Source organism: Notolepis coatsorum (assembly GCF_963971535.1).
Source record: "Notolepis coatsorum genome assembly, chromosome: 11".
Lineage (NCBI taxonomy): Eukaryota > Metazoa > Chordata > Actinopteri > Aulopiformes > Paralepididae > Notolepis > Notolepis coatsorum.
In genome coordinates this window covers 110,229,180-110,243,011 of record NC_140175.1, presented here as the reverse complement: position 1 = coordinate 110,243,011, position 13,832 = coordinate 110,229,180, and the positions used below count along the sequence as shown (strand labels likewise).

The 13,832-nt window shown below is 43.1% G+C and overlaps 1 protein-coding gene across 1 annotated transcript in view; it reads left to right on the top strand.

The window, feature by feature from the left end:
- apc (APC regulator of WNT signaling pathway) overlaps positions 1–13,832 on the top strand; it is a 236,617-nt gene that overhangs the window by 142,191 nt on the left and 80,594 nt on the right. Inside the window, exon 3 of the mRNA XM_084325051.1 lies at positions 8,563–8,683. Within this exon, the coding sequence (XP_084181177.1) occupies positions 8,563–8,683 (121 nt within the window). The remainder of the gene's footprint in view (positions 1–8,562; positions 8,684–13,832) is intronic.

Here is a 13,832-nt window from a genome sequence, read left to right as displayed (position 1 = left end):
TCGGAATATGGTAGATCGATATGTCCATTGGTTGATCATAAATCCCATTATTCCAGGCTGAAATCTTTTTTTTTTATTTTTTTTTTATTATTGCAAAACAAAAAATTATTAAAAGTCAGTACTCAACACACAATGCATAATGAAACTTTCAGTAAAGGTGGTTAAAATATATGCAAGTACAGAAACAGGATAAAACAAAAATAGTCTATAATAACATTTTAACCGTATACAGTGTATATCCAGCGAAATTACAATTATATAAATGTTAGTATATAATATACCCCTAATACCTATTTTCTAAAACCCTACACACATATGCTCCAGCTCAAACCCCCCCCCTCCCGGACCCCCTCTTGGATAGTACCTCCATTATCCCTCACTCCTAACCAGACACTACCATTATAAGCTAGCTTTTATTCTCTCCACCACTTCTAACCACATTGACATTTTGGATTCATTGAGCCCCAGAATTCTTGCTGTAGATATTTCTTGATATATCACATCGAGATATGTAAGAAACCACACTTTTCGGCACATTTTTTCCGGTTGAAACCAACGTGATGCGATCAGTTTTTTAGCTACTGTGATACCCGATAAAACCAATCTTTTTAGTTGTGGATTCACTGCAAACTCAAAAACATCATTCAATAGTAATACCGCGGGGTGTACAGGTATATTCCAAAATACGAGTATTGATAATTGTTGGGACACATCTTTCCAGAATGCCTTAACTGGTGGGCAGTCCCAATACATGTGCATAAATGTTCCTTCGTCCCCATTTGTACATTGGGAGCATTTGGAGTCTTGTATAAGCCCCATTTTGCACAGCCTTATAGGAGTCAAGTATGTCCTGTGAATATAGTTCAGATTGATTTGTTGATGATCCGGGTTCCTTGATGTAAGTCGGACATTTGCCCAGGCTCCTTGCCAATCAAAGTCATATTCCAGGTCTGGTATATCCCTCCTCCAGACAGTGTCTAGTTGAAGGGTTTCATACGAGGACGTTAGTAATTGATAATAAAAACCTGATACAAAACCTCCCAATGTATCTCTTTCATAGAAAAATTTGTGGTATCTGTGGTGTTCAATTGGTATGAGTAATGGAACACCGTGAGATCTCATACAAAGTCGTAACTGTATGTAAAAAAGCCATGTGGACTCGGTGAGGTTAAACTTTATGCATATTTCGACATAACTACAGAGGCCCTTGTTATTAAAAATATCCCCTAATGAGTGTATGCCTTTCTCTTCCCATATAGGGAATCTTATAGGTCGTTTTCCCATTAAGAGTGCATTGTTATTGAATATGGGAGTGTGATTATGCCATTCTTGAGGGTTAGGATATTTCTTTTGTGTTTCCCGCCATGTTCTGATTGCATGGGTAATTATTGGGCCAAATTCTCGCTCACAATGCTTGATTGAAAGTTTAGTGTGTGCTATGTCTTTCAGTCTCTGTGGGGCTACTATGTTTTCTTCTAATTCTCTCCAAGATACCAAAGCCTGGGGGTCAAACCATATCTTCAATGGTCTTAATGTGAAGGCCTTAAAATATTGTAAAAAATCTGGGACTGCCATGCCACCGTCTGCTTTATTTCTCTGTGCGGTGGATCTTTTTATGCGAGGTGGTTTGTTATTCCAAATAAATTTGTATGTGGAGGTTTGTAATCTTTTCCAGTAGCCCTCTGGAGGAGGTAACGGAAGCATTGAGCTGAAGAAATTGATTCTTGGTAATACATCCATCTTAACTATTGATACCCTTGCCTGTACTGAGTTTTTAAGTTTTGCCCACCTGTCCAGGTCGTCTTTGATTTTGTTCTGTATTTTTGTGTAATTGTGCTTCACCGTTTGTCTTATGGTGGGAAATATTTCCACACCCAAGCATCTGAAATGTTTAACCATGGGTATCGCACCTGGGAGGGTTGTGTCTTTTTTTGCACGGATGTTAAGAGGAAGAAAAGCCGACTTAGGCCAATTTATTTTAAATCCCGATAAATCACCAAAGTTCTCCATCAACTTGAGTATATGCGGCAATGTGTTGTTGGGGTTTTGCATGAACAATATTACGTCGTCCGCATATAAACTAATTTTATGATGTGTGCCCTTGATTACTATTGGTTCTATGTGTTGGGATTGTCTTATAAATTGTGCTAATGGTTCTAATGATAGATCGAATAGTCCGGGACTAAGAGGGCAACCCTGTCTGGCTGAGCGTGATACCGGAAAGATATCGGAGATGAATGTGCCTGTTGTAATCCTGGCCGATGGGTCCTTGTATAGTACTTTAATCATATCAATGAATCTGAAATCTGCGTTCGGTAACGGGATCAAAGATGGAGGGTGTTCGTTTGGGATCGTGGCTCATATGAAACGCCCACAGACAGTAAATAATTTTTTTTTCAATCGCCCTCAATGATACTGCAGTGGAGCGATGGCGCCCCTAAGCGGATCTGGCCGGTATTGCATGTTTCGAAAATCAAATATGCGGGTAGGTCCTGCAAGTCGATCGCGGACGTTAATAGCGTTATTAATATGGAATAAAACAATAACAACTTGCCACGAGTTAACTCGTGGCTCTGGTCCACAACGCATGGCACCGAAACACGAGTTAACTCGTGGCTGGTCCCTATAGTGTTAAACAACTGACCACTATCCTCTATTGTGAGTCAGAATATAAGTCTGGCTCACTCCACCCTGCACAACCCTTGTCGACGTAAACAAATGTTTTAGAGCCACAAAATACATCGAATACTATTTTTAAAAAACGTTGAGTTATTTACCCGTCTCGTGTTTAGCCCTCTCACCGAGGTCCGAGTCAGTCGACCGGAGAAGGAAAACATGTGAGAGAGAGAGAGAGAGAGAGAGGGGGGGCATGCGGTCCTCTTGTGACATCAGAGAGAATCTCTCAGAGAAAAGATAACAGAAGAAAGGAGAGCAAGAGGGGAGAGAATTAACAACATTCTACATATTCTCTGTTTAGCTCACTGTTATCTACTTTCATCATGCACAACATACACTCGGTGTGCGTGTGTATGTCTTCCCCTCAGAACCTGCTCCAGAACCTTGACACTAGACTACATATTATAGGTTAGCAGCAGCAATGGCATATTTTTAGCCAAATGGTCTCGGCTGTCTGGGATCATGGGCTTCAGAGTGACTCCCTCTGCAGAGCGAGAGGTATACAGGCTTCACAAGGTCCTTAAAGTGTGACTCCCTCTGCAGAGCGAGAGGTATACAGGCTTCACAAGGTCCTTAAAGTGTGACTCCCTCTGCAGAGCGAGAGGTATACAGGCTTCACAAGGTCCTTAAAGTGTGACTCCCTCTGCAGAGCGAGAGGTATACAGGCTTCACAAGGTCCTTAAAGTGTGACTCCCTCTGCAGAGCGAGAGGTATACAGGCCTCACAAGGTCCTTAAAGTGTGACTCCCTCTGCAGAGCGAGAGGTATACAGGCTTCACAAGGTCCTTAAAGTGTGACTCCCTCTGCAGAGCGAGAGGTATACAGGCTTCACAAGGTCCTTAAAGTGTGACTCCCTCTGCAGAGCGAGAGGTATACAGGCTTCACAAGGTCCTTAAAGTGTGACTCCCTCTGCAGAGCGAGAGGTATACAGGCCTCACAAGGTCCTTAAAGTGTGACTCCCTCTGCAGAGCGAGAGGTATACAGGCTTCACAAGGTCCTTAAAGTGTGACTCCCTCTGCAGAGCGAGAGGTATACAGGCTTCACAAGGTCCTTAAAGTGTGACTCCCTCTGCAGAGCGAGAGGTATACAGGCTTCACAAGGTCCTTAAAGTGTGACTCCCTCTGCAGAGCGAGAGGTATACAGGCCTCACAAGGTCCTTAAAGTGTGACTCCCTCTGCAGAGCGAGAGGTATACAGGCTTCACAAGGTCCTTAAAGTGTGACTCCCTCTGCAGAGCGAGAGGTATACAGGCTTCACAAGGTCCTTAAAGTGTGACTCCCTCTGCAGAGCGAGAGGTATACAGGCTTCACAAGGTCCTTAAAGTGTGACTCCCTCTGCAGAGCGAGAGGTATACAGGCTTCACAAGGTCCTTAAAGTGTGACTCCCTCTGCAGAGCGAGAGGTATACAGGCCTCACAAGGTCCTTAAAGTGTGACTCCCTCTGCAGAGCGAGAGGTATACAGGCCTCACAAGGTCCTTAAAGTGTGACTCCCTCTGCAGAGCGAGAGGTATACAGGCCTCACAAGGTCCTTAAAGTGTGACTCCCTCTGCAGAGCGAGAGGTATACAGGCTTCACAAGGTCCTTAAAGTGTGACTCCCTCTGCAGAGCGAGAGGTATACAGGCTTCACAAGGTCCTTAAAGTGTGACTCCCTCTGCAGAGCGAGAGGTATACAGGCTTCACAAGGTCCTTAAAGTGCTCGATTTTTGACAATTAACAAGGTGTTTACAAAGTCTGTGAAATTCAAATCAACCATTCGCATTGAAAGTTTTGTTCATTCATGATAAAATTGTTCTGAATCAAGAAATACATTTAGTGTAGCTAATTGTCGGAAATTGGTTTTAAGTCATAAATATTGGATTTTATTTTTTTCCTATAAAAAATGGCATTTAACACATTGAGTGCCACGGACGCGTTTTGTCGTTAGTTCATGCCGACCTTTGACCTAGCGTTTGTTTGGCCTTTTTTTTTTTTATTATTGGCGATTTGAATTCATATTTCATCAATCGAGCCTCGGGTTAGTGCTGCAGAGTCTCTCTGAGCTCAATTGGGAAGATACCGCCCCCTATTGTCTCTCCCTGTGTAACTGCACCCCATTACTTTACACTGCTGAAGGGGGGGGCGGGCCAGTTTGCTCATTTTACTTTTCCGTCAAGCCAACTGAAGGATCGATTGTGCTCGCCGGCCCGGAAAACGCGTGGATTATGTATTTACAGTACCAACACTGTAATAAATAAGCGTGATCGATATTTGGAATGGCGATCAGGAATTGGAATAATCTTTTTGGATAACATCTAATCTCGGGTAAGGAATTTATTTTACCAGTCTTAGGATAATCAGAGCTGTTTTCACCTATATATCAGCGTTTGCCCTATGTGTGTGTATGTGTGTGTGTGGCTGTGATCGCTGATGAGGAAATGAGAGAATCGATTTTTCAGCCCGCTTCTATAGCGTGCATAAGTACACATATACTATCGATAATCTAGCGTTTATTTGAAAACGATTCATAAATAGGCCGAAAAATGACCGTTTTTGTGTATGCTAGAATATTCCAGTAAATGCCTTTTATCACGGAATCTATATATTTTCCTGAAAAACAAGGCCTTTTCAAAATGCTATGAAAATGAACTGATTAAAAAAACAATCCGTTTTGACAATGTTGACTGCAAACAAGTCATTGATACAGGTAAGCGACAGGCAGATTAGATACATAGCCATAATTTAACAGAGATTATGCGATCACAACGCTATCATGGCCGGCACTCAAACTGTTAAAAGTGAATTGTATCCTTTTAGATGCCCTTTTAAAATGAAAAATAGTGCTTAGGAAAGTACTTGAAAGTCCTTGAATTTCATTTTGCAATGTCTGTGGGAACCCTGGGTATAAAATTAGGCTGTTAGTCTATCGATTCTGAATGGATTCTAGATGGGGTTGTGTACCGTTCACATTTGAACCGGTACCAGTTCCTGGAATTCGCTATCGCTATGCAATAACAAAACATATATTTTCAGTTGTAAATAACTAAGTCCAAACTTCTCAATTTCAACACTGTTATTTATTGTTGTAACACACCACACAAAATGAATCGCATGAGCATGTATTATGTTTTTAAATGTCTAAATATCAACATTGTCTGACCATCCTCAGTAAATATGATCAAACTCCTCTGACCTCGTCTGGTCTTTCCAAAGACCCAAGAGACGGGACAGTAATATATATATATTTGTGGAAAAGGCTCCCTCTTGTCAAGTAATATTACACTCTTATACTAAACATGTAAAGGTACCGACGTTTGGTACCGATTGATCTAGCGCTAATCGGTACTCGGTAGTACTGATGTCATTCGGTCTGTGCCCTTTTAAAAGTACGGAGTCCGGTACCCAGCCATAAATATCCATACTTGGCGTCCCTGTATCGATACAGTATCGCCACGCAAAGTATCGCGATACTACTACGTATCGATTCCCCCCACCCCCCACCCCTAATATATATATATGTGTGGTGGCTAGCAGTGGCGTTGTTAGAACCCTTTCTGAACCAGTGGTTGGCTGAAGAAAATCACTTCTAAGAGAGCTATATCTCTCTCTATCTATCTATCCCTCTCTGTCTATCCTTCTCTGTCTATATCTCTCTGTCTCTCTCTCTCTCTTTCGCTCTCTCTCTTTCCTTCTCTCTCTGTCTCTGCCTCTGTCTCTATCCCTCTCTGTCTATCTGTCTCTCTCTCTCTCCTCTATCTCTCTCTCTCTCTCTCTCTCTCTCTCTCTCTCTCTCTCTCTCTCTCTCCCCCTCCCTCTTTCTCTTCCAACCTGGATGAAGATCAGATGGGGGTTCAGATGAAAGCATTTTATCAGAATATCTGCGTCTGTCTGTCCGTGTGGCTTCAGAACTACTATTTGTTAGCTGTCTGACACGGAAGCTATTTGATCCCATCAAAGCTTTGGGAACAAACAGACCTTGGGAGGGTGACTCTCCTCTCCTCTCCTCTCCTCTCCTCTCCTCTCCTCTCCTCTCCTCTCCTCTCCTCTCCTCTCCTCTCCTCTCCTCTCCTCTCCTCTCCTCTCCTCTCCTCTCCTCTCCTCTCCTCTCCCCTCTCCTCTCCTCTCCTCTCCTCTCCTCTCCTCTCCTCTCCTCTCCTCTCCTCTCTATCATCCTCAGCGTTACCAGGCTGCTGCTACTGACAGGGGTCAGTTCACTTAGAGAAAACAATGAGGCTCATTCATTAACACTTTTTTCCAGCTTTCCACTTGTGTTGAAAAGTCACCCACAAGCAGCCCGTTGCCAAGCTGCTGGACGAACATGATTAATGTTCAATGAATCATAACTGACTTGAGCTATAATCTCATAACTTTTTAATATAACTCCTTTTCAATGATATTATTTCCAACCCAATGGCTCTGCATGTCCACTCTTGCCTTGCTGTGTGTGTCTCTGTGTGTGTGTGTGTGTGTGTGTGTGTGCGCGTGCATGTTCTCTTGTAGATAATGTATCCAGGCATGATCTGTAAATAGGGTTCGCACAAGGTCCCTGAAGTGCTTAAAGAGCTTGATTTTTGAGGGGAAAAAGTCAAGGCCTGGAATTCCTTGAAAACAGCAATTTTTTTTACAACGTGCTTAAAAGGTCCTTGAAATTCAAATCAACCATTCGCATTGAAAGTTGTGTTCATCCATGATGAAATTGTTCTGAATCAAGAAATACTTTTTTTTTTAATTTATTAAAAGTCGAACTAATTGTTGGAAATTGGTTTTAAGTAGGGATGTCCCGATCGCCTTTTTTTGCTTCCGATCCGATCCCGATCATATGATTTTAAATATCTATCGATCCGATCGTTTCCGATCCGATCTTTCACATTAGTAATCAATTTTGACGCATTTTTGTCAGAAACTGGCAGAGTGAGACAAGCCCATCTGTTGCCTATAATAGGGCGCGAGAGCGGAGGCTTTTGTTATTACATTCACCCTGAGAAATGTGCTTCTGCTTCATGAGAAATATTAAAAGTTTCAATATATGTTTGCACATTAGTATACATTCAGTGTTCGACTTACGTAATGGTCCATTCTGGTCTGAAACGACGACGTAACGTTATTCTCCAGTTGAAAAGATAGTCTGAAAACTTCGCCTCCAGCCTGCTGCTTCATGAGTTTTTCCTCCACGCGGAATCTCCTCCTTGCAAACATTGCAACTTGTTTGACTTTCTATTTTAAAATGCTTAGTTCCAAACCTCTGACATTAAGTCTAGCTGCTCAAGTCAGTGGATATTAACCGTGTTTCGGGAGCGACGTGTTGTTGTTGTGATGTGGTCGCGACTCGCGTGTAGCGTGTAGCGTCTAAATTAAAGGGAATGTTTGTTGCAACGGTGAAAATTAAAGGGGAATGTGTTTGTTGTGGATAATTATTCTGCTCTGTGTGACAATAAATACATTAATGATGATATATTATATGTAATTTAAAACCAAAACTAAGGCCTCCGTATGAGTTTAAGACGTGGACATGGTCATGTTTGTTGAATAAAATTTTTCTTTTTTTGACTGCCGATTTTTATTATTATTTTTTCCCGATCGCCGATACTCTGAAAAGCACGTGATCGACGCCGATTCCGATCACGTGATCGGATCGGGACATCCCTAGTTTTAAGCCAAAATATTATTTTTCTATAAAACCAGCATTTAAAAGTGAATTGTATCCTTTTAGATGCCCTTTTAAAATGAAAAATAGTGCTTAGAAAAGTACTAATTGCTAATTTCATTTAGCAATGTCTGTGGGAACCCTGGTCCTGAATAACTGACTGAGTTTAAAACAAGATGAGTGTCATGAAGCCCTGAGTCGTCGTTCTGCTCACGCTGCTGTGTGTTTGTGTTCGTCCTCTAAGCACATGGTGTTCATGTGTTTCAGGAGGCGCTGAAACAGCTCCAGGGAACCATAGAGGAAGAAGACTCCACGGAAGCAGCCACACAGATCCATGAAGAAGACTCCGCTGAAGCAGCCACACACGATTTTATAGGGAGACTGAAAGGTACTAAACACACACACTCTCTCACACACACACACACACACACACACACACACACACACACACACACACACACACACACACACACACACACACACACACACACACACACACACACACACACTAAGGCTGAGCCCGAACCCTGTTTTTAGGGTTCGAACGTTCGCCAGGGTTTATCGAACGAACGTTCGGACGTTCGTTTTTTTCATTTTTTTTAATAAATTTTCTTTTAATACATTTTTTTTTTCATTTTTTTAATAATATATATTTTTTTTTATTGTATTATTATAGATCCTACGGAGGGCGGCATTGCATAGTCTATTGGTGAAAAACATGTTTACAGTGGTGGCTGTTCATGTAAACATGTAATTAAACAAAGCACTCAGAACAGTCAGAAGAAAATAAACAAGCTACTGAATCAAAGTTACTATGATAAACAATAGCCCTTGCAGTCACGTAAGGGGCTAGATAAACAACGGCATTAGTTTTGTGGCATTAACGTTATATAGTTAGTGTTACACGTTCAATAACAGGTATTCACTCTTGGTCGACGGGGAGGGGAGAGGGGAGCCGGGAGGAGAGGCGCACGCTCCTCAACAGACCCGTCCACCGTCTACCTCGGAACGGCCGGGCTCCCAACACGCCTGCCGCCCGTCCGCCCTACCACCGTTCCGAGGCGGTGGACGGGTCTGTCCACCGTGCGCCTGCTGTTGTTTCCAACGCAACCACCTCCCGCCATGTAGCTCGCGCTCCGTGGCCGAAAAAGGCTGGTATTCATTAATGATCCTTCTGCAGGTTCACCTACGGAAACCTTGTTACCGATTACTTCCTCGGCGGGGAGCTAACTACGGCTCCCCGGTAGCTACGGTAAGTCTGTTGAGGCTTCAAGTTCTCGCAAGCAGATCAATGGCGGCATTGCCTGAAGTAAAAAACGAATAAACGCTTGCCGATTGGTGGTAACAGCAGAGGCGGGTGCAAGCGGTGTGACGTAATTGGCAGAATCGCCTGTCAATCAAAATAGAGCTCTGGTTGAGAAATAGTATCCCGCTGCAGCCCGGCAGACCATACTGGTTGAGCCGAGCGCCTCGGGGGACGCGCCGCTTCACATCACCTCAACCCTGTGCGCATCCTTTATTTTTTTTTCACCGAACGTTCAAACCTATTAATTAAAGTCCGAATGTCAGCGTAACGAACGAACGTTCGAACGTTCGGGCTCAGCCTTAACACACACACACACACACACACACACTCTCACACTGAGGAGCCTCTAACAGCAGGTTTCTGCACACGCCTGGGTCTCTGCCTCTAACAGCAGGTTTCTGCACACGCCTGGGTCTCTGGCTCTAACAGCAGGTTTCTGCACACGCCTGGGTCTCTGGCTCTAACAGCAGGTTTCTGCACACGCCTGGTTCTCTGCCTCTAACAGCAGGTTTCTGCACACGCCTGGGTCTCTGCCTCTAACAGCAGGTTTCTGCACACGCCTGGGTCTCTGGCTCTAACAGCAGGTTTCTGCACACGCCTGGGTCTCTGGCTCTAACAGCAGGTTTCTGCACACGCCTGGGTCTCTGCCTCTAACAGCAGGTTTCTGCACACGCCTGGGTCTCTGCCTCTAACAGCAGGTTTCTGCTCACGCCTGGGTCTCTGCCTCTAACAGCAGGTTTCTGCACACGCCTGGTTCTCTGCCAAGCATCCAACTCATTAGCCTGAAATTATAGCAGAGGCCTCTGATTTGCTCGCCCAGCGCTCGGAGCGCTCGGGATGACACGGCTGTCGTCTGACCTATATATCCACTCTGTGGGCGGGTTGGGGCGCCGCTGAGTGGCATCGGTGCCAACGTTTTGATGCCGCACCTTTATGCCTAACGACCGTCGGCACTCCCCGTTTGTGGCGGGGAAAGGTTCCAGAACACCTTCCTCTCAGATGCACACTGTGTCGCAACCTCCTGGGTTCGGCTTTATATTAGGCTCCCCCTTCTCATCAGACTCGCATGAGGGGTTTCCTCTAGAGCAGCCGCTCTCAAACTATGGGTCACGACTAGGCAGGGACCGAAACTAAAGCCCGCCGCCCGCCAGGGGCGGTCTGTTTTTACCTTTGGCGCATGACACTTAGAGGGCTGCCCGCCGTGTGGCGTGTAGACGTGTAGTTCATAAGCAGGCCCCTAAAAATATTTGTATGCGAACGGTAAAAATCAATTACGCGCACGCTGTGCGAATACAGATTATAGCCTCTCTCGTCTTTTTTTTCCTCCGCTGCGAGATCGTTAAAAAACTACAAGTCCCACATTGCACTCAAGCCAACGGTCCAATCACAGTAGAGTGAAGTGAGGAAATAAAGCAAATGACCAATCGGAAGCTCTCATTTTTCTTGTTTACTTCCTGAAACTCCGCGATCAGGGCTCTCGTTTTCCGAGACACCAACTTATTATAGTCTCTCTTACCAATAGCAATAGATTTTAGAACACCTAGATTTATCGATAGCAATAGTAATATAACGTTAATGCAACAAAACGAATGCCTTGCTTTGTTAATCATAACGTTGATGCAGTAGCGTATGTCGGTGTGTTGGCTGTAACGGACATGACAATAACATAACGTGTACACATTAAAATTGCGATAATCTATTCTAACATTTTCAAATCGATGCAGTTGAATTTCCCCCTTAGGATCGATGCATTGTTACACCCCTACACCAAAGTCACTGGCCCACTGTGTATCTGTGTGTATAATAACTTGGCTAGCGTTATCAACAGCAGAGGTGGGCAATGGGTCCAGCTGCAGCACTGGAGTGCAAGCGATGTGATGTAATTGGCAGACTCGACTGTCAATCAATGGTCTACCTGACACGCAAACTCAAACAATGTTTCTGTACTGGAGGTGTGATTGATTGATTGATTGAAAACTTTATTAACAGATTGCAGAATGGGTACAATACAGTACAGCTCAATACACACAATTGTTAAGGGGATGCATACCAGAGAAAGACTTTCGTCTTGTTTACATCAGGGTCCCCCATTTCAATTAATCAGGAAAGTGTACAGTAGGAAAGTGTACAGTATTTCAATAGGCAACCCTGAAAGGATTATTTTTCTAGAAGAGCAACACAGCCAAAACAGACAGTGGAGCTGTTTGCAGATAGCAAGCATTTTGACTTATTGCGTGGTGGCGATGTCTCGCAGATAATACAACTACAAGTATGATTATATAATATATATTTTATTTAAAAAAAAATTGTATATATAAAATATATATTGGCAGGTAAGAAATATGCTTGGCGGGTAGACTCTTCCCATCTACCCGCCACTGGCCGGTGAGTCAAAAAGTTAATTTCGCTCCCTGCGACTAGGGATGCTCGATATTGGCTTTTTTACCGATACCGATATTGTCCAACTCTTAATTTCCGATATCGATATCTTCCGATATCACATTTTAATGCCGATATCGGCCTATAATATCGGTAGGCCGATAATATCGGACATCCCTAGTCGTGACCCAAAGTGGGCTCGTGGGTAGTCAATATTTTTTTTAATTAAATAAATTCTTTAAAAAAAAATACAAATTATGTTCTGGCAACATATTTTGGCTAAATATGCCTCGTTTTATAAATGTGTATTGATAACATAGTGCTGTAATTAAATGTTCTAATAAATATGCATGACCAAGTTCAACAACTTGCTTGTGCTTTTATTTTGATATTCCTTAATTCCATGTTGAGGCCGTTGAAAAACTCGTTTTTTTTAAGTTTCAGGAAAATATAAAGATTCTGTGATAATCGCCCTTTACTGGAATACACAAAAAACATTGTAATTTTTCGGCCTATTTATGAATCGTTTTCAAATAAACGCTAGATTATCGATAGTATATGTGTACTTATGCACGCTATAGAAGCGAGCTGAAAAATCGATTATCCATTTCCTGATCAGCACACATACACACACACGCACACACACACATAGGGCCCACGTTGATATCTCTGTGAAAAAAGCTCTGATTATCCCAAGACTGGTAAAATAGATTCCTTACCTCAGATCAGATGTTCTCCAAAAAGATCATTCCAATTCCTGATCGCCATTCCAAATATCGATCGTGTTTATTGATCCAACGCTGCGTGGTCGAAACACAGATTCCACGCTGTTCTGATGGTCCACAATGAATCCGATCGGCTCAAGTTGCCTGAGAAGTAAAATGTGGAAGCAGGATATTTTTTTTATGCGTTTCATTCAATAATAATAATAATCTTCATTTATATAGCACGTTTCATACACGGAGTGCAACTCAAAGTGCTTAACAGAGACACGTATAATGTCCTGTCCTGTTAATCCAATCCAAAGGGGTGCAGTACCACACGGAGGGGTTAGGGGGATAGGGGGCGGTATTTTCCCAATGGACCTCAGAGAGAGTTTCCAGTGGTAACGTAAGGCTAGATTGATGAAATGTGAATGGAAATCGCTAATAAAAAAAAATAAAAAATCTCTCGTCGTTGGCACTCAACGGTCGGCATGAACTATGAGAAATCTCATCGTTGGCACTCAAAGTGTTAACACATTGGGTGCCACACTGTTTTTGGGCCCCATCTATGCACTGCCACGCTTTGAAAGATAGGAGTCTGTCACCTTGTTTGTAGAGCTATAACTATATTCTATATTATAGCTATGGATACAATACTATGGTCATTTGACAGTAACTTTCTTCCGGTCAAGATGCAAAAAAGAGATAATTTTTCCATGCATACATTTCCACGTTATGCCGTGGTGAATATAAGTATGTTTTTAGATTGGTCTGGGGTAATTCCCGAAATGCTGAGGAATAGCCTTATGCGTGTATTATACTATAACCGTTGCCGTTTCTTGCCTGAACCCGCTATTATTCTCAAATCAAATCTATATCATAGGTATTATGTTTCATCATGAATGCATGAAAGGGGGGGGGGGGGGGGGGGTCGTTTTTTCGCTTTGATCGTCACCAACGGTATACGTTGCGGACTAACATTAAAGACACACGTTCGGATCGAGGTGAAGACATGGATGTACCCCAAAAAGAATATTCCAATTATCTGATTCCGATTCCAAGTATTGATGTCCATCGTGTCGCCAACATAATCCATCATGCATCGGGAGCATTTGATTCTTCTCAATCCGACCATTATAACCGCTCCC